Source organism: Canis lupus, chromosome 14 (assembly GCF_048164855.1).
Source record: "Canis lupus baileyi chromosome 14, mCanLup2.hap1, whole genome shotgun sequence".
NCBI classification, from domain to species: Eukaryota; Metazoa; Chordata; class Mammalia; order Carnivora; family Canidae; genus Canis; species Canis lupus.
Genome location: NC_132851.1, coordinates 61,114,842 through 61,137,000, shown reverse-complemented (window position 1 = coordinate 61,137,000; position 22,159 = coordinate 61,114,842). Strand labels below are relative to the sequence as shown.

Below are 22,159 nucleotides of genomic sequence, written 5' to 3'. Positions count from 1 at the left end.
AGCTAATTAACATTGTGTGTCACTGTACTTCAATAAAAAGTAATAAAAATGATTTTTATAAAGTTCTCACCAGAAAAAAAGATAAGTGAGTGAGGTGATGGATGAGAATGGTGTAATTTCGTCACAATATATAAAGCGAATCAAGTCATCATGTTGTACACCTGACCACTGCACAATGTTATATCAAGGATATCTCAATAGAGTCAAAAAAATGTTTAAAATAAAATAGTATGCTAATTAAAATAACCAGTCACAAAAGACACTTCATTTATACGAAATGCTCAAGACAGGCAATATATATGACAAAAAAAGCAGACAAAATGCTGACTAAGGCTGGGAAATGCAGAAAATGAAGAGTTCCATTACAGAGTGAAGGTTTCCATTTGGGGTGATGAAAGTGCTCTAAAATTGATCACCGGAGCGGTTGCACAATTCTGTGAATATACTATGAACCCCTGAACTGTACACTTTAAATCTGGCACTTGTACGGTATGGAAGTACATGTCAACCAAATTTTTATGAACAAAACAAAAACATCTCTCGGGTCATCATAACCAGAAAGATAATTTTCTGTATAATAACTTTCATTCTTGTGTCAAGAGGACTGCAGTCACCTCGCAGCAGCGTCCTCGACACTCTTCCAAAATATATTACGTAAGACACATGACTTGCACATTGACTCTTAGCTAGATGATAGGACTAAAATCATCAAACAGACATTACACACATTTGCATACAAACAAAGTCGTCTACTTTGGCTTTTTCCACTTGCCATCCAAATGCTCGGACAGTTCATATAATGTATTTACTTTGAAAGGTAGGAGTTATAGTTTAACTTCCTGATTGATGCTCCTCGCATATAAGTGCAAGCAATGGCAGAAGAAGGCAGGGATTTCAGAAGAAGCAGCGCATCCCCCAGGATGTCTATGAAATGGATTTCAGTGCTTCTGCTGCTACAGCTGAGCTGTTACTTTAGCTCTGGGAGTTGCGGAAAGGTGCTGGTGTGGCCCACGGAATACAGCCACTGGATCAATGTAAAGACAATCCTGGATGAACTTGTCCAGAGGGGTCATGAAGTGACTGTTCTGACATCGTCAGCTTCCATTCTTGTTGATCCGAACAAATTATCTGCTATTAAATTTGAGATTTACTCTGCACATTTATCTAGAGGTGATTTTGAGGCTTTGTTCACTAAAATGCTCAAGATGTGGACATATGATATGCCAAAAGATTCATTTTGGGCGTATTTTTCAGTAATGCAAGAAATTCTTTGGGAATATTATGAGTGTGTTGAGAAGCTCTGTAAAGATGTAGTTTTGAACAAGAAACTCATGACAAAACTACAAGAATCAAAGTTCGATGTCATTCTTGCAGACGCTGTCGGACCCTGCGGTGAGCTGCTGGCTGAGCTCCTTAAAATACCTTTAGTGTACAGTCTCCGTTTCTCTCCAGGCTACGCATTTGAGAAACACCGTGGAGGACTTCCTCTCCCTCCATCCTACGTACCTGTTATTCTGTCAGAATTAACTGATCAAATGACATTCATGGAGAGAGTAAAAAATATGCTGTATGTGCTTTATTTTGACTTTTGGTTCCAAACAATAAATGAGAAGAGTTGGGATCAGTTTTACAGCGAAGTACTAGGTAAGTCATGCTTTTCATTAGTAACATGAAGTCCTAACTCTCCTAGTGCTGGGGAGGAGAGTTTGTAGAAGTACTAAGAGGGAGGAAATTTGTCTTTTAGAAGTAAAATGATGACATGAAAGTATAAAATGATCTCTCAATCTCACAAACACATGCAAAGACTTATATGACAGGGCCAGTTAGAATCCCACTGTCCATTATGGGTACATCACACTCTAGGGAGTCAATAACTAACATTAGAGCACTGAGGAATTCTTGAACCAATGACATATCCATTCCATGTGTTTGTTTGTAATAGCTTTTTTTTTTTTAATATTTTTTATTTATTTATGGTAGTCACAGAGAGAAAGAGAGAGAGAGAGAGAGAGAGAGAGGCAGAGACATAGGCAGAGGGAGAAGCAGGCTCCATGCACCAGGAGCCCGACGTGGGATTCGATCCCGGGTCTCCAGAATCACGCCCTGGGCCAAAGGCAGGCGCCAAACCGCTGCGCCACCCAGGGATCCCTGTTTGTAATAGCTTTAAAAAGGGGTTTCTTTGGGTTGCTTTTTAATTTTTTTCTCGGTATTTTATCCTTCCTTGTTGTTTATCAAATACAGGGTGAAAATATTACTTATGCTTGCGTTACTTTTTAGAAGAATTTTAAGTCACAGCATTTTGAATCACGATTTCCTATATAACCCGCACCCCCCCCACAGGCGTAAGTTTCTCCATTATCAACATCCCCCATCAAAGTGGTACATTTGTTGCAACTCATGAACCTACACTGACACATTATTATCATCCAAAGTTCATAGTTTACGTAAGCGTTTACTCTCAGCTTGGTACATTTTATGAGTTTTAAAAATTTATAATGATATGCATCTACCACTATTAGAGTAGTTTCGCTGCTTTAAATTCTTCTCTACTATACTTATTTTCTATATATCCATTTTATTCTACTTTTTCCATCTTAAAAAAAACGGCATTAGAAATTTCACTATCTTGATGAAAGCAGACATGTCAACTGAGGAGTCATATATTTCTAGTACAACTGTCTATAGTGTTGAGGATATTATTCCCACTTGTTTCTTCAGTTTCCTTAGTTAAGAATTAAAGTGTTGGGATGCCTGGTGGCTCAGCGGTTAAGCGTCTGCCTTTGGCTCAGGGTGTGATCCCGGGGTCCCGGGACAGAGTCCCACATCAGGCTCCCTGCATGGAGCCTGCTTCACCCTAAGCCTGTGACTCTGCCTCGCTCTCTGTCTCTCATGAATAAATAAATAAATCAAATCTTTTTTAAAAAAGAGAATTAAAGTGATTACATATTACCTGAAAGATTTTTTCATAATTTCCAAGAAAACCTCAGAGTTTTCTTGAAAAATTGAGGATCAAGGGAATAACTTGCTAAATTGTAGAAATTACACTGAGAACTCTAGGGAAAAGTGTTTCCGTTAGTTAATTGACAGGGGAGCTCAAATAATTGTTTACATTTGCATCTGTCACTTTCGCAGCATTTCAGAATAAACAAATGCATGTTTAATTTGACAGTGGCTTAGGTTTAATAATGTTTTATGACTGTGAATACCTCCTTCATAATTCCTTCACCCCAGCCAATTAGAAGGCTATGAGATACAATGGCTATGTTAGACTCAGGAATCTATAGTATGAAGCTTCTAATGATTACATATTCTTTCACCAGGGCTTATAAATCCTGTTTTAAAGGTCTAAATATTAATGAGGGGAGCACACACACGTTATCAAGTTCACATTAAAAAAAAAAAAAAACTGTTACTGCCCTAAAGACAAAATGTGCCACGATTAAGAGTGCACGTATTTATTTCCATACTTGTGGAAAATATTCCAGCTGTTACTTGCAAATATTGTTAATGCATAGATATTATTAAGCCCTTAATATTAACTAATTACAATAGTAAATACAAACCATACCCCCAAAAACTCACAGTTTTCTTGGAAAATCTCAGATCAAGGGAATAACTTGCTAAATTGTAGAAATTACACTGAGTACACGCGGAAAAGGTGTTTCCATTGGTTAATTGATGGGGGGGGCTCAATTGTTTACATTTGCATCTGTTGCTTTTGCAGAATTCAAGAATAAATAAATGCATGGTTAATTTTCATAGTGGCTTAGGTTAACAAATTGGTTGTGAACGTATTACTGTGATGTGAGAATTGAGTCTCTTACACTTTGTCTTTCATATATACATATGATCAACATATATATATGCAAATGTATATATTTGCATCAATACATGTTTGTATCATATATGTGTTCTGTTAGCAAACTACAAATACTTTTAAGCCTTTTTGCTAACTAGTCAAAACTCTTTTCAGAAGGTTCCATAGTATATTAATATTCCATTACTCTCATTTTTTCTACCTGTTGCTTGTTATGAGATTTTTTTACTTTTTTATTTACTCTTATTTTTCTACCAAGTTTTACTTTTTAATTCCAGGATAGTTAACAGAGTGTTATAATACATTCAGGTGTACAATATAGTGATTCAACACTTCCATACATCACTCAGTGCTCATCACAATGAGTTCACTTCTTAATCCCCATCACCAGTGTTACCCATCCCCCACATTCACCTCCCCTCTGATAACCATCAGTCTATTCCCTACATTTAGGGTCTATTTCTTGGTTTCTCTCACTCTTTTTGTATTTTGCTTGTTTGGTTGGTTCATTAAATTCCACATACGAGTGAAATCATATGGTACTCGATTTTCTCTGACTTATTTTGATTAACATTATAGTATTCTCTAGCTCCATCTGCGTCACTGCAAACCTGAAGACTTCATCCTTTTTTTTTTTTTTTCTAAGATTTTTTTTTAATTTATTTGAGAGGGAGAGAGAAAATGAAGCAGACTCCATACTGATTGCAGAGCTCCACTCAGGGCAGGATCCCAGGACCACAAGTTCATGACCAGAGCCAAGACCAAGAGTTGGATGCCTAACCAACTGAGCCATCCAGACACCCCAAGATTTCATTCTTTTTATGGATTAGTAATATTCATTGTCTAAATATATCATTTCTTCTTTAGCCATTCTTCAGCTGATGGACACTTGGGCTGTTTCCATAATTTGGCTATTGTAGACAATGCTGCTGTAAACGACCAGGAGCATATGCCCTTTTGAATGAGTATTTTTATAATCTTTGGGTAAATACCTTGTAGTGTAATTCCTAGATCATAAGGTAGTTCACCTTTAACTTTTTGAGAAACCTCCACACTTGTTTTCGTGGCTTTAATTTGAGCCATTTTGCAAGATGTGAGGTGATACCTCATTGTGGTTTTGATTTGCATTTCCCTGATGATGAATGATGATGAACATCTTTGCAAGTGTCTGTTAGCCATCTGGATGTCTTCCTTGGAAAAATAACTATTCGGGGCAGCCTGGGTGGCTCAGTGCTTTAGCACCACCTTCAGCCCAGGCCTGATCCAGGAGATCAGGGATCGAGTCCCACATCAGGTTCCCTTCATGGAGCTTGCTTCTCCCTCTGCCTGTGACTCTGCCTCTCTCTCTCTCTCTCTCTCTCTCTCTTTCTCTCAGTGTCTCTTATGATTAGATTAATAAAATATTTTTTAAAAATGCATATTCATGTCTTCTGCCCATTTCTTAACTGCGTTATTTGTTTCCTGGGTGTGGGTGTTGAGTTTGAGAAGTTCTTTATAAATGTTGGATACCATCTCTTTACTGAAAATGTCATTTGCAAATACCTTCTCCCATTCTGTAGGTTGCCTTTTAGTTTTGTTGGTTATTTCCTTGGATGTACAGAAGATTTCTATCTTGATGAAGTCCCAATAGTTCATTTTTGTTTTTGTTTCCTTTGCTACCATCAACATGTCTAGTAAGAAACTGCTCTTGCCGAGGTCAAAGAGATCACTGCGTGTTTTCTTCCCAGGATTTTGATGGTTTCCTGTCTCACGCTTAGGTCTTTCATTCTACCTTGAATTTATTTTTGTGTATACTCTAAGAAAGTGGTCAAGGCAGCCCAGGTGGCTTAGCGGTTTAGCGCTGCCTTCACCCCAGGGCATGACTCTGGAGACCCTCCCAACTCAGACTCCCTGGGTGGAGACTGCTTCTCCCTCTGCCTGTGTCTCTGCCTCTCTCTGTGTCTCTCTCTCTCATGAATAAAAAAATAAAATAAAATAAAATAAAATACAGAATATTTAAAAAGAAGAAAAATAGTGGTCCAGTTTCATTCTTTTGCATGTTGCTGTCCAATTTTCCCGACAACAAGAAACTGTCATTTTCCCATTGGATATTCTTTCCTGCTTTGTCAAAGATTAATTGCCCATATAATTGTGTGTTCATTTCTGGGTTTTCTATGCTCTTCCATTGATCTATGTGTCTATTTTTGTGCCACGACCATACTGTTTTGATCACTATAGCTTTAGTATAACTTGAAGTCTTGAATTGTTATACCTCCAGTTTTTTTTTTTTTTTTTTTTTTTTTTTTCTTTTTCAAGGTTGCATTGGTTATTTGGGAACTTTTGTAGTTCCAACAAGTCTTTGGATTGTTTGTTCCAGTTCTGTGAAAAATGCTGTTGGTATTTTGATAGGGATCGCATTAAATCTAAAGATTGCCTTGGGCAATATAAACAGTTCAATACTATTCTTCCAAGTTTTGTACATGGAATGCTTTTAATCCTCAATTTCTTTCATCAGTATTTTATAGTTTTCAGAGTACAGGTCTTTCACCTCTTTGGTTAAGTTTTATTATTTTTGGTGCAATGGCAAACAGGATTGTTTTCTTAATGTCTCTCTTCTGCTGCATTATTAGTACATAGAAATATAACAGATTTCTGTACACTGATTTGTATCCTGTGACTTTACTGAATTAGTTTATCAGTTCTAGGACTTTTCTGCTTAAGTCCTCAGGGTTTTCTATACAGAGTATCATGCCATCTGCAAATAGTGACAGTTTTATTTCTTCCTGACCAATTTGGATGGTTTTATTTCTTTTCATTGTCTCATTGCTGTAGCCAGGACTTCTAGTCCTATGTTGAATAAAAGTGGTAAGGGTGGACATCCTTGTCTTGTGCCTGACCTTAGAGGAGAAGCTCTCAGTTGTTTCCCATTGAGTATGATGTTCACTGTGGGTTTTCCATTTAAGCCTTTATTTTTGAGGTATGTTCCCTCGAAACCAATGTTGCTGAGGGTTTTTATCTCCTTATACATTGTCAAATGCCTTTTCTGCATATGTGGAAATGATCATATACCTTTTATCCTTTTTCTTATTGATGTGATCTGTTTGTTTTTTCCCCCTTCAGGAAGACCCACTACACTATATGAGTTAATGAGGAAAGCTGATATATGGCTCATTCGAACCTACTGGGATTTGGAATTTCCTCGCCCACTCCTACCACATTTTGACTTTGTTGGAGGCTTACACTGCAAACCTGCCAAACCCCTGCCTAAGGTAACTGATTCCTGTTTCTTTTGCTTTGTTTCCTCTGGGCCATTTCATCAGTATTGTAGCTTAAAAAGGTCATTCCTCAACAATATTCATGTGCCCCAACAATATCTGCAGGCAAATCTAATGTTTCCTTGCTATCATTCCAACTTTTACACAATTCCTCATTTGAGATCCGAAAGTTTGATGACTTAGAGCATTAACAGGTTTAATTAATCTATGAGAACATATGTTTTCCGCCACACACCAAGGCCAGACAAAGTCTCAGTAAACCTGAGCACAGAGAAAGCTACACTGTGTATATAATGAGGACCATAAATTCTGTATATTTAATAAAGACCAAATAATTTCTACCACTTATATCTGAAAAAATCTGTAGTATAAAATTGCAATAGTAAACTCTTAGCATATAAGGTAATAATCTTTGAAAAAAGCAATGATGTAATAAATTTTAAGTTGATATTGACCCTTCAAGACATAATTGATAAGCAAGCATCCCTTACTGAATTCCTTGATGGTCTCTTCATCATGCTGTATGTCTATCAGGAAAGAGCCCCTGTGATTACATCAGCCCTTGCCCGATTCCACAAAAGTTTAGGTAAATAACCTTACTCATATATAACTAGCTAATGAGTCTGTTAAACTCAGAAAAGGGTCTAATTACTCTGAAACTAAGATCTTATTCAATGGTTAACCTAATATAGATTTTGATTGCAAAATATTTGGGGGTATATGGTAACTCTCTCAAGGTCTAAATCCTGACGTAAAACTAGCAAAAGTTCTATTCAGTCTAACACAAGTGTCCACCAACAGATAAATCCATAAACAAAATGTATTTACACACAACGGAATATTTGGCCTAAAGTAGAAGAAAATTCTAACACGTACTCCAAGGTGGCAAATCTTCGGGATATTATGCAAAGTGAAAGTGGGCAATCATAAAAAGACAAATACTGTATGATTCCCCTGATATAAGGTATCCAGATCACTCAAATTCACAGAAATAGAAAGTATAATGATGTTTGCTAATGATGGTCAAGGAGGGGGGATTCCTAGGTGGCTTAGCGGTTTAGCACCTACCTTTGGCCCAGTGATCCTGGAGTCCCGGGATTGAGTCCCATTGGGCTCCCTGCATGGAGCCTGCTTCTCCCTCTGCCTGTGTCTCTGCCTCTCTCTCTCTCTCTGTGTCTGCCATGAATAAAAAAATAAAATCTTAAAAAAATAAATATAAAAAATAATACAGATGTTCAAGGAGGGAATGGGTAATTGTTATATAATGGGTATTGAGATCCAGTTTAGCAAGATGAAAAAGTTCTGGTGATTAGTTGACCAACAGTATAAAATATACACACTATTGGACTGCATACTCAGGTATACTTAAAATGATAATTTTTATGTGTAGTTTATCACAATAAGGATAAATACAGGCATTACTCTAATAATTCTTGATAATAATTCTTGATAATACTCTAATAATTCTTGATAATATCTTGTATCTATCTTTAGCTGTTTGTACAAAAATTTTTAAAGATTTATTTATTGGAGGCAGGGCAAGAAGGTGGAAGAGTAGGGTCCCCAGGTCACCTGTCCCCACCGACTTACCTAGGTAACTTTCAAATCATCCTGAAAACCTACAAATTCGGCCTGAGATTTAAAGAGAGAATAGCTGGAATGCTACATTGAGAAGAGTTTGTGCTTCTATCAAGGTAGGAAGATGGAAAAAAAATAAAGAAATATAAAGCATCCAAGGGGGAGGGGCCCCGCGAGGAGCCGGGCTGAGGCCCTGGCGAGAGCTCCCAGGACAAGAGAGCCCGGGCCCAGAGAAGCAGGAGCTGCACCAACCTTCCCTGAGGGAACTGCGCTGGCAGGGAGCTCGGGAAGGCTCCCAGGGGCACTAACAGCACCTGCACCCCGGGGAGAGCATGCAACACCCCGCGGCCGAGCTCCCTAAAGAGCTGGAGTGCGCCCAGCGGGGGCCCAGAAGCAGCTCAGGCGGTGGTTCCATGCAGAGGGGGCTGCGCGGGCCACAGGAGCTTGATTCCTGCGGTGCAGGCCCTGCAGCCCAGGACGTCCAGGGGGCACAGCCCAGGATCCTGCACTCCCCCCGGGACAGGCAGAGGCCGGGAGGGCACAGGACAGCCAGGACGCTCCTGCCCCCGGGTGGCCCCGAGCTGTACAGATTGGCGTCCCCTGCCCCCCGGAGCATCCAGGTCCCTGCGTACTAGGAGCTGCGGTAGTTACTGCAATAGTTACTCCAGAGCTGGAGAGCTGGATGCTGCCACTGTTGTTGTTTCTCCTGGTGTCAACTTGTACCTGGGACGCAGCAGGGCTGACAGGGAGCAGGGGCCTCATAGGATAAACAGCTCCCACTGAGCCGTGCACCTGTCAGGGGGTGGGGCAGCTCCCGCAGGTGCACACACCTGAGAATCAGCACAGCAGGCCCGTCCCCAAGAAGACCAGCTGGAAGGACAGGGGAAGACCATGTTCTCGACCAAGCAGTGCTGGAAAGTTCCAGGGGAATCTGCAACTTACAGTATATAGAATCAGAGGATACTACTCCTTGTTTTTTGTTTCTTGTTTGTCCCCTCCCCCCCATTTTTCTCTTTTTCTCCTTTTTCCAGTACAACTTGTTTTAGCCACTCTGCACTGAGCAAAATGATTAGAAGGAAGAACTCACCACAAAAGAAAGAAACAGAAACAATACTCTGCCACAGTGTTTCAGAATTTGGTTTATAATTCTATGTCACCCAATTCAGAAGCACAATTATAAAGCTACTAGTGGCTCTGGAAGAAATCAAAAGGATTCAAGAGACTTCATGACTGCAGAATTTAGATCTAATCAGGCTGACATTAAAAATCAACTAAATGAGATGCAATCCAAACTGGAGGTCCTAATGATGAGGGTTAATGAGGTGGAAGAAAGAATAAGTGACACAGAGGACAACTTGATGGCAAGGAAGGAAGCTGAGGAAAAAAGAGAAAAACAATTAAAATATCATGAGGATAGGCTAAGGGAAATAAATGACAGCCTCAGAAAGAAAAATCTACATTTAATTGGGATTCCAGAGGGCGCCTAAAGGGCCAGAGGGACAGAAAGTGTATTTCAACAAATCATAGCTGAAAACTTCCCTAACTTGGGAAGGGAAACAGGCATTCAGATCCAGGAGATTGAGAGATTCCCCCCCCTAAAATCAATAAAAACCTCTCAACCCCCAACATTTAATAATGAAACTTGCCATTCCAAACATAAAGAGAAGATCCTTAAAGAAGCAAGAGACAAGAGATCCCTAATGTTTATGGGGAGAAATATTAGGTTAACAGAAGACCTCTCCACAGCAACCTGGCAGGCCAGAAAGGGCTGGCAGGATATATTCAGGGTCCTAAATGAGAAGAACATGCAACCAAGAATACTTTATCCAGCAAGGCTCTCATTCAGAATAGAAGGAGAGATAAAGAGCTTCCAAGATAGGCAGAAACTGAAAGAATATGGGACCACCAAAAGAGCTCTGCAAGAAATATTAAGGGGGACTCTGTAAAAGAAAAAGGAAGCCCCAGGAAACAATGCACAAAAACAGGGACTGAATAGGTATCATGATGACACTAGGTTCATATCTTTCAATAGTAACTCTGAACATGAATGGGGCACAGGGTTTCAGACTGAATAAAAAAGCAAGACCCATCTATTTGCTGTCTAAAAGAGACTCATTTTAGACAGAAGGACACCTACAGTCTGAAAATAAAAGGTTGGAGAACCATTTACCATTCAAATGGTCCCCCAAAGAAAGCAGGGGTAGCCATCCTCATATCAGATAAATTAAAGTTTATCCCAAAGACTATAGTAAGAGATGAAGAGGGACACTATATCATACTTAAAGGATCTATCCAAGAAGAGGACCTAACAATCATGAATATTTATGCCATGAATGCGGGAGCTGCCAAGTATATCAATCAATTAATAACCAAAGTTAAGACATAGTTAGATAATAATACACTTATACCTGGAGACGTGAACACAGCGCTTTCTACAATTGAGAGATCTTCTAAGCAAACATCCCCAAAGAAACAAGAGCTTTAAATGATACACTGGACCAGATGGATTTCACAGATATCTACAGAACTTTACATCCAAACTCAACTGAATACACATTCTTCTCAGGTGCACATGGAACTTTCTCCAGAATAGACCACATACTGGGTCACAAATCAGGTCTTAACTGATACCAAAAGATTGGGATTATCCCCTGCATATTCTCAGACCACTTGGAAACTTAAACTGATCACAAGAAGTTTGGAAGGATTTCAAACACGTGGAGGTTAAGGACCATCCTGCTAAAAGATGAAAAGGTCAACCAGGAAATTAGAGAAAAATTAAAAAGATTCATGGAAACTAATGAGAATGAAGATACAACCATACAAAATCTTTGGAATACAGCAAAAGCAGTCCTCAGGGGGAAATACATCGCAATACAAGCATCCATCCAAAAACTGGAATGAACTCAAATACAAAAGCTATCCTTGCACCTAAAGGAGCTGGGAGAAGGAACAGCAAATAGATCCTACACCCAGCAGAAGAAGAGAGTTAATAAAGATTCGAGCAGAACTCAACAAAATCGAGACCAGAACTGTGGATTAACCAAACCAGGAGTTGGTTCTTTGAAAGAATTAATGAGATAGATAAATCATTAGCCAGCCTTATTAAAAAGAAGAGAGAGAAGACTCAAATTAATAAAATCATGAATGAGAAAGGAGAGACACCACCACTACCAAGGAAATACAAACGATTTAAAAAACTTATTATGAACAGCTTTATGCCAATAAATTAGGCAATCTAGAAGAAATGGACACATTTCTGGAAAACCACAAACTACCAAAACTGGAACAGGAAGAAATAGAAAACCTAAACAGGCCAATAACCAGGGAGGAAATTGAAGCAGTCATCAAAAGCCTCCCAAGACATAAAAGTCCAAGGCCAGATGGCTTCCCAGGGGAATTCCATTAAACGTTTAAAGAAGAAACCATACCTATTCTCCTAAAGCTGTTTGGAAAGGTAGAAAGAGATGGAGTACTTCCAAACTCATTCTATGAGGCCGTCATCATCTTAATTCCAAAACCAGACAAAGACCCTACCAAAAAGAAAAATTATAGACCAATATTCCTGGTGAACACGGATGCAAAAACTCTCAACAAGCCAATAGGATCCAACAGTACATTAGGAATATTATTCACCATGACCAAGTGGGATTTATCCCTGGGATGCAAGGCTGGATCAACACTCATAAAGCAATCAAAGTGATTGATCATTTCAACCAGGGAAAAAACAAGAACCATATGATCCTCTCAAAAGATGCAGAGAAAGCATTTGACAAAATACAGCATCCATTCCTGATCAAAACTCTTCAGAGTGTAGGGATAGAGGGAACATTCCTCCGCATCTTAAAAGCCATCTAAAAAGCCCACAGCAAATATCATTCTCAATGGGGAAACACTGGGAGCCTTTCCCCTAAGATCAGGAACACGACAGGGATGTCCACTCTCACCACTGTTATTCAACATAGTACTGGAAGTCCTAGCCTCAGCAATCAGACAACAAAAAGACATTAAAGGCATTCAAATTGGCAAAGAAGTCCAACTCTCCCTCTTTGCCGATGACATGATACTCTACCTAGAAAACCCAAAGCCTCCACCCCAAGATTGCTAGAACTCATACAGCAATTCGGCAGCGTGGCAGGATACAAAATCAATGCCCAGAAATCAGTGTCATTTCTATACACAACAAGGAGACTGGAGAAAGAGAAATTAAGGAGTCAATGTCATTTACAATTGCACCTAAAAACATAAGATACTTAGGAATAAACCTAACCAAAGAGGTAAAGGATTGATACCCTAAAAACTACAGAACACTTCTGAAAGAAATTGAGGAAGACACAAAGAGATGGAAAAATATTCCATGCTCATGGATTGGAAGAATTAATATTGTGAAAATGTCAATATTACCCAGGGTAATTTACACGTTTAATGCAATCCCTATCAAAATACCATGGGCTTTCTTCAGAGAGTTGGAACAAATCATCTTAAGATTTGTGTGGAATCAGCAAAGACCCCGAATAGCCAGGGGAATATTAAAAAAGAAAACCATAGCTGGGGGCATCACAATGCCAGATTTCAGGTTGTACTACAAAGCTGTGGTCATCAAGACAGTGTGGTACTGGCACAAAAACAGACACAGAGATCAATGGAACAGAACAGAGAACCCAGAAGTGGACCCTCAACTTTATGGTCAACTAATATTCGATAAAGGAGGAAAGACTATCCACTGGAAGAAAGACAGTCTCTTCAATAGATGGTGCTGGGGAAATTGGACATCCACATGCAGGAGAATGAAACTAGACCACTCTCTTGCACCATACACAAAGATAAACTCAAAATGGATGAAAGATCTAAATGTGAGACAAGATTCCATCAAAATCCTAGAGGAGAACACAGGCAACATCCTTTTTGAACTTGGCCACAGCAACGTCTTGCAAGATACATTCATGAAGGCAAGAGAAGCAAAAGCAAAAATATGAACTATTGGGACTTCATCAAGATAAGAAGCTTCTGCACAGTAATAGACACAGTCAACAAAACTAAAAGACAACCTACAGAATGGGAGAGGCTATTTGCAAATGACGTATCAGATAAAGGGCTAGTTTCCAAGATCTACAAAGAACTTATTAAACTCAACAGCAAAGAAACAAACAATCCAATCATGAAATGGGCAAAAGACATGAAGAGAAATCTCACAGAGGAAGACATAGACATGGCCAACACGCACATGAGAAAAATACTCCGCATCACTTGCCATCAGGGAAATACAAATCAAAACCACAATAAGATACCACCTCACACCAGTGAGAATAGGGAAAATTAACAAGGCAGGAAACAACAAATGTTGGAGAGGATGTGGAGAAAGGGGAACCCTCTTGCACTGTTGGTAGGAATGTGAACTGGTGCAGCCACTCTGGAAAACAATGTCGAGGTTCCTCAGAGTTAAAAATAAATCTACCCTATAACCCAGCACTGCTGGGGATTTACCCCAAAGATACAGATGCAATGAAACGCCGGGACACCTGCACCCCGATGTTTCTAGCAGCAATGGCCACAATAGCTAAACTGTGGAAGGAGCCTCGGTGTCCATCGAAAGATGAGTGGATAAAGAAGCTGTGGTTTATGTATACAATGGAATATTCCTCAACCATTAGAACGACAAATACCCACCATTTGCTTCAACGTGGATGGAACTGGAGGGTATTATGCTGAGTGAAATACGTCAATCAGAGAAGGACAAAGATTATATGGTTTCATTCATTTGAGAAATATAAAAATTAGTGAAAGGGAATAAAGGGAAAGGAGAGAAAATGAGTGGAAATATCAGTGAGGGTGACAAAACGTGAAAGACATCTAACTGGGAGAGAACAAGGGGTAGTGGAAAGGGAGGTGGGTGGGGTGTTGGGGTGACTGGGTGATGGGCACTGAGTGGGGCATTGGCGGAAAGAGCACTGGGTGTTATGGTATATGTTGGCAAATTGACTCCAATAAAAAATTTTTTTAAAGATATACTTATTAATTTATATGAGAGAGAGAGAGAGACTGCACATGGGGTGGGGAGCAGAAGGAGAGAGAGAACACCCAGGAAAGTCCCCACTGGGCACAGAGCTGGACACAGGGCTTGACACAGGGCTCAATCTCACAACCCCGAAATCATAACCTGAGCCCGAATCAAGAGTCGGATGCTGAAACGCCTGAGCCTCCCACGCAACCTCATAGAAATTCATTCAGTGGTGTTTGCTATGCTGTTTCTCCTTTTTGATGGAGTTAACTTTTTCTTCACAGGAAATGGAAGAGTTTGTCCAGAGCTCTGGAGAAAACGGTATTGTGGTGTTTTCTCTAGGGTCAATGATCAATAACATGCCAGAGGAAAGAGCCAATGTGATCGCATCAGCCCTTGCCCAGATTCCACAAAAGGTTAGATAGAGTATCTTAATTGTATACAACTACTTAATGAGGCTGTTAAACTCTGTAAAGGGCCGGATTACCCTTTCCTTCATGACATGAACATCATTATGATAGCTCCAATTTACCTCAAACATGAGGAAAATATAAATGGCAGATGCTAAGTACTACAGAAGCTGTTTTGACAATAACTTTGGCATTAACATTGAGATTGGAAAGAAATATATTTAGGACGTGCAGAGTAAAGCTTGGTATTGTAATGTGTCCTGGGCAGGTATAGCAATGACCAAATTCTGTCTGTCATTCTTTCCCTTTCCTTACAAGATCTGCATTCCTTTCAAGATTTCCAAGGGCACTGCCTACCTCATAGCTGTTGTCAGAAAGGAGTTAAATTTCAACAGTTATGTTAAAGAGGAACTGATAAAAGTCTGAAAAGCACCCTGCAGTTTACCCTTATCAGATAATCCAGGTTTCTCTTCCTTCCCCTAAATTTTGAGATAAGCCTCCTCAGTGTGCTGTTCAGAAAAACAATCACCAAACTATGTCTAGGCTTTCCTCCAGCCAAGATGACTTAGAGAAAGAGAAAAATTGACATGACTGATGGAATGGGCCCTATTACGAGTGAAAGAGTAAGATCAATGAAAAGGGAGAAGATGGGTCCACTCCTCAAGGTGACCAAGTGCTTATTAATATCTGGTTCCAAAGGACTCTAACTTATCAGAATAATAACTGCTCCCGATTAAGGAAGGAAAAAGAAACATATTAAGGAGTCAACCGGAAAGAAAGCCTAGCATGGGAAAGTTTCATATGCCTCTTTCTACATAAACTACAGTAGTAAATTCTTTTCCAATACATAGAATGCACCTGGCATATTTGGGTATTTGTGAACTACTTTTCGGTCACTGTAATAGTTTCTCCTTATGCTAATTTTTGCTTACCATCGCAAGTTACTTTAACATGCATATAGCAAATATATACTACCCAGTGTAAACTATAATCCAGTTATGAGGATTGCTGGGAAATTCTAAAATCAGAATCTATTTAGTACTGGCAATGGAAATTGCTTAGGCATAGATTTCATATCAATCAATGCTGTCAGTGCTTTGTAGTGCATCACTGACATGTCAACAACCAGTTCAATAAAACTTAGCACCACTACACTTTGGAGTTTTTTTGACACGTACACTGTTATTTCTGAAGTGCCAATAGTCTTTTCTTCCCACATGTAAAGAACTGCCAAACCAAGAAATACTAATAATATTCTGCATTCATGTAAAAAAATTACCTTTTTCTTGGAAGTAGTACCTAATCATTAGTAATGTGAAAGAAGTTAAACGTACTAAGGAGAAATTATTGATATTAATGAATTACTATAAGCAGAATTACTTGTTTCCAAAGCAGCAGATTACACATTTAGCTTTTTTGGGTATCAAAACATGTAAAACTCAAATAAAATAGCTTATGGAACAAGTGGCTATGAACAAGTGGATATAAGGGAACGTCCTTCTGTATCACTTAAAAGATGTAAATAGGTTGGTATTACATTGGAAGATGAAAGCAATGATAACAGACAAAGGTGTGGATCTTAGTAATTTCCTACTCGTTTGCACTAGAATTATAGTAACTGCCTAAAAATTTCTTAAATGCTTCTTTTGTCCTTGATAATCTCATCTGTCTAATACTCATGAGTGAAATATTATGATTACATTCATATTTACTTGAATACAAAAATAAGTAACAAAATGGGGGTATTCTTACTATATTAGTGTCTTAGTAGTCTCATTTTTAATATCTTTTGTCCTTGTTATTTATCAGTCAATGAAAGGAGTCTAACTAGATCATCTCTTAATTTCTTTAAAATGTTCACAAGCTATAACTTCAAAGTTCAACTCATGAGATAAGGTATTTTTCTTTCTAAGGTTCTATGGAGATTTGATGGCAAGAAACCAGACACCTTAGGGCCAAATACTCGGCTGTATAAGTGGATTCCCCAGAATGACCTTCTTGGTAAGAATCTGGAAAATATTGAACTGAAAGGAACTCTAAACAAAATGATAACAGTTCACCAAAAAGCAATCTGACTGAGCATTTACTACTCAAAAACTCAAAACTAAAACTTAACTTTCTTATATTTGTTTTGCAGACCTAGAGGGAAAAAGATAAGCTACAACAGTTGGCATGTTGTTATACACAGTCCCATTCCTTAGGGCCAGAATCAAAGTATCTGTATTTCAGCTGTAATTACTGCTCCCACATAATTTGTTACTAAGTATCTAGAACATCTCTCTGTCTCCGAATTTTCCCACCTTATTCCTATCCTTTCTCCTTCTGCATGGGTATTCAGTGCCAATGAAAAATAATAGCCTCTCTTTTATTACCAGTGACCCTACATTTTCTCTAGAAAAATACCATAATCTTTTCCATGAAGTCACAACACATTTCATGATAAAGTGCTATCTTTCCTTCCCCTGATTTGAGCCACCAGCATCACACTTCCTGCTGCCTTGACACCCTACATGTGAAACTCAGTGACTTTACTGTGCCTTTAAGAGAATATGTTCTAACATGCCACCTGCCTTTCTTTTTTTTGCACCCTTTCCCTTTTTTTGGTGATAACCAGAATGTTATCGTTCAATTTGTCTGTCCAGCAATCTTGTATTCATTTTTCAAGTTACAAGCACCACACCAATCTTCATTTACCTCTCCAGCACATTTATGTGCTTCTTGCGCTGAGAGCCAAAAGACATTTGAATGCTGTTTCATGTTTATATAATAACATATGTCTTATGTTGCCCAATTCTCATTTGATTTCTAAGACTTACAGTTAATAATGTGCTGAGATTCATCCAATCCTAGGTCATCCGAAAACCAAAGCCTTTATAACCCATGGTGGAACCAACGGCATCTATGAGGCGATCTACCACGGGATCCCCATGGTGGGCATTCCCTTGTTTGCCGATCAAGCTGATAACATTGTTCACATGAAAGCTAAGGGAGCAGCTATCAGACTGGACTTGAGCACAATGTCTAGTGCAGACTTGCTCAATGCATTGAGGACGGTCATTAATGACCCTTCGTGAGTATTACTTTTTTTTTCAATAGATGGAATTTATCGATAGATTCTTCAGTCAACGGTGGCTGTGAGTTTCCTCCCATTCTTAAGAAGCTAATTTGGAAAGAAGCCAAGTGATAGAACGGATCTTAAATCTACTTTTATTTTCAACCAGACATTTATTTCACAGTTGCATTTAAATCCCTTTGACTTAATGGGCAACCAATTACTGCAACAATTTTCTACATACACAAATGCAAACTATTATAGAGTAACTGTAAGAACATTTCAAAGTTCCTATGATAGAAACCATAGAATGAAAGAATGAAGAACTTTAGTCATGTAAAATGACTCAATTCAGTACCAAAATTTCCAAAGCTATAAATCTCTTTTTCCTTAAACATTGATTTTGGTTCTCATTGTTAATATATTTTATAATATGTAATTTGTGTACCATAAAACTAAAAGTATAAAACTCAAATACGTGTAGTGTATTATGGAATTATGAAACCATCACCATAATCTAAGTTTGGGACATTTTCATTAGCCCAGAAGAAATCACATACGACTGACTTAGGAGTTTTTGCCCATTACTCTTGCCTCAAGTAAACATCAATTTACTTCTGTCTCTACAAATTGCTGTGTTCTGGGTGTTTCATACAAGTGGGATCATACCACTTATGGGCTTTTGCATGTGGCTTCTTTCATTTGGCATGTTTTTGTGTTTCATTCGTGTGGTAGTTTTGTTTTGCTGAATGATAAATATCCTATGGTATGGATATGCTACAATCTATCCATGTATCAGTTCGTGAACATTTGGGTTATTTCCACAAATTTGGTATTATAAATATTGCTACACATTTATTATGTGAACAAAATTATTCACTTCTTTTGGGTAGACATCTAGGAGTAGAATTTTGGGTAGACTTCTAGGCCACAGATTATCTCTATGAGGAGCTGCCAAATTGATGTCCAAATAAGTTGCACTATTTTACATTTCCACCAGCTAAGTATGGGAGATTCAAGTTCTCCACATCATTTTCAATACTTGCTATCATCTTTTTTATTACAGCCATCCTAGTTGGTCTCTCCCTGTGGTCTTCATTTTCATTTCTCTTCCAGCCAAAGTTACTAAACATCTTTTCATGTACTTATTGTCATTCACATATCAGAAATACTGAAAAATGTATTATGGGGAGAAAATGGTAGAGTTACTACATAATAAAAATACCTTAAAACAAGAGAGAAAGGTAAAGAAATATAAGGCAGGTTGGCCAAATAGAAAAGAAAACAGACTAAGACAGTAGATGAAAATATCAATATGCCAAGACATTAAATCTAAACAGACTAAATAATTTAAAGACAAAGATTGTCAGAACACATTTTTTTAAACTATATGCCAGTTATAAGACATGTTCAAATAGAAATGCACAAAAAGATAGTAAGTACGAAGTACGCAGAAAGATGTTGGACCCATGCTAATATCAGACACACTAGTCCAGAATCACCAACAAAAATAAAGAGAAGTATTTCATAATGATGAATAGATTGATCTTTCAAAACAGTACAAATTACCAATTAGTGACGCCTACTACAAAAAACATCAAAATGCAGTAGAAGTGGGCCAAAGAACAAACATTCAAATTACAGTCATAATATTGAATTTTTAAACATCTTTCTCAGAAACATAGAAAAATAAGATCAAAACAAGGGAAAAAAGATAGCAAGATAATGGAAGGGAGAAATACCTAAGTCTCTTGAAGGACACAATTTAAAAATGCAACCCATATGACATATATATGTATATATATATATATATATAATATATATATATATATATATATATAACAACAGAGAATACCCATTTTTCAAGAATGGAATAGATACTGGAATTAACCGTATGTGGGCCATAAACCAAAAGGAATTTTGAAAAATATAAATCATCAAGAGCACACTGTTCAGCTCTACTGGGATTCACTTAGAATCATCAAAAAGAAAGACAACTGAAACCTCTCTACATTTTGGAAATTCAGCAATATACTTCTACATAATTCAGCCAATAAAGAAATCCTACTCATAAATACACCTCTTCTCCGCAATTCCACTTCTACATATATACAAACACATGTACAAACATGTAAATCAAAAGATACAAGATTTTTATGGCAGCATTGGTAGTAATGGCCAAACGGTTAGTAACACAAATGGCTATTGACCGTTAAATGATGAAATCACCTGCGGTATTGCCAAACAATGGAATACCATACAGTGCGAGAAGTAACCAACAACTCTTACACAAAAGACAAAAGGAAATGAGTGCTCACTTCATATTCTAACACATAAATATAAAAACTAATGTATGATGACTAAAAGGATCAGGGCAGACGGGGTGCTTCTGGGTAGCTTGTGACACCCCATACCAACATCTTAGTAGTAGGTACATTATTACATCCACTTCACAATAATATTCTAGCTGATTTTGAATGTATGGGTATTCCGTGAAGACTATTCCTCTCAGGGAATTCTTTGGTTTGGCAAATTAACTTCCTTTCAATGTCGGCATCTTTACGTTTTTCCCTTAGGTACAAAGAGAATGCTATGAAGTTATCAAGAATTCACCATGATCAGCCTATAAAGCCCCTGGACCGGGCAGTCTTCTGGATCGAGTATGTCATGCGCCACAAAGGAGCCAAGCACCTGCGGCCAGCCTCCCATGACCTCACCTGGTTCCAGTACCACTCCTTGGATGTGATTGGGTTTCTGCTGGCCTGTGTGGCAACTGCTATATTTGTCACCACACAATGTTGTCTGTTTTGTTGTCGGAAGGTCGCAAAAACTGGGAAGAAGATAAAAAAGGAGTAGTCGTATCTGAGGCCTCCAGCTGGTCTGCCTCCTAGACGGGCTCCTCCGGTTTCTGCCAGCAAGGAGTTATGATGCAAAGTTCCCTCCCCTGTGAAGAAACGACTCCTCACAACTTAGCTTCTGAGATCAACATCTGCTCTCAAGGGATTTATTGCCTGTTTAAGAGTCAGAAATATGTCATGCCAAGAGAAAAACTGGCAAAATAAAATTAAATTAAAATAAAACTCTATGGGAATTTACAGAAACTTATTATTCTAAATGAAAAGTTATCCCCCTCCAAAAATTACTGAGCTTACCTGTGTTTCCAACATTGGGCATGAATATCAGAACATTAAGTAGGCTAAACACAATGTCACTGTTACTGTGCAAATAAATACTCAGAATATTTTCACTTCATTTTGGTGCAAAATTTGTCGTTTCTTCCTTTGCTAGAGAAACTACAGATAGTTAAAGTTGTATAAAATGACTTTTCCATCCATTTTGTTTTGGGTGACCACTAATTCTCCTGGGCTTTTATGGTGTACCCAGCCTGAGCATCACTCCTTACCCTAGGACATGGCAAGTTGATGGCCTTCAACCACCTTGTCAGTATCCTGTGCAATGTCGGTGAATTTAGAAATATAGCAGCTGTTTCCTATTATAAAACTGAGCTATTGGGCACCTCAGTCCATTAAGCTACTCACTCAGGTTTGAGCAGAGGTCATGGTCTCAGAGTTGTGGGATCAAGCCCAGCACGCCTCTGGCAGGCCCCCGCAGCTTCCTCTTCCCCGGCCCCCTCCCGCCAGGATGGTGACCAGCCTGCAGATGGATGTCGGGTGCTGGGGTCCCCTGGGGTCCTCAGCCTCTGCAGACTCTCCGAGTGCCGGGGACCCCGGCGGCCTGGGCCTCTCTCCAGGGAGCAGCCGGGCCGGCCCGTGGCCCTGGGAGCCTCCCCTGGCTCCTGGCCTGGAGCAGTGATAGACGCTGAAGGGCAGCGGCTTCGCTCCACGAAGACGTTCTTTGGCTTTTATTTCTGCTTCAAGTGGTAGACGAAGTCCTACAGAAGTAAGCACTTAGAATGGGAATTGTTTTAGTTCTCCGGGAAGTGATCCTTCTAGTGAATATTTTGAATTAATGCCAAAGCGAGAAAAGGGAACCGCGTCAACATTCTGTAGCTTCTCTATAAACGGCTGATGGTTTTCCTTCAGGTTAGCT

The 22,159-nt window shown here is 38.9% G+C and overlaps 1 protein-coding gene across 1 annotated transcript; it reads left to right on the top strand.

Moving 5' to 3' along the window:
• The first annotated feature begins 831 nt into the window (after nucleotides 1-831).
• Nucleotides 832-21,361, top strand: LOC140604162 (UDP-glucuronosyltransferase 2B31-like). The gene is made up of 6 exons (XM_072775256.1): nucleotides 832-1,644; nucleotides 6,917-7,065; nucleotides 14,932-15,063; nucleotides 16,971-17,058; nucleotides 17,908-18,127; nucleotides 20,686-21,361. The coding sequence occupies exons 1-6, from the start codon at nucleotides 873-875 to the stop codon at nucleotides 20,963-20,965; spliced, it is 1,641 nt and encodes a 546-aa protein (XP_072631357.1). The 5' UTR covers nucleotides 832-872; the 3' UTR covers nucleotides 20,966-21,361.
• The last annotated feature ends 798 nt before the right edge of the window (nucleotides 21,362-22,159 follow it).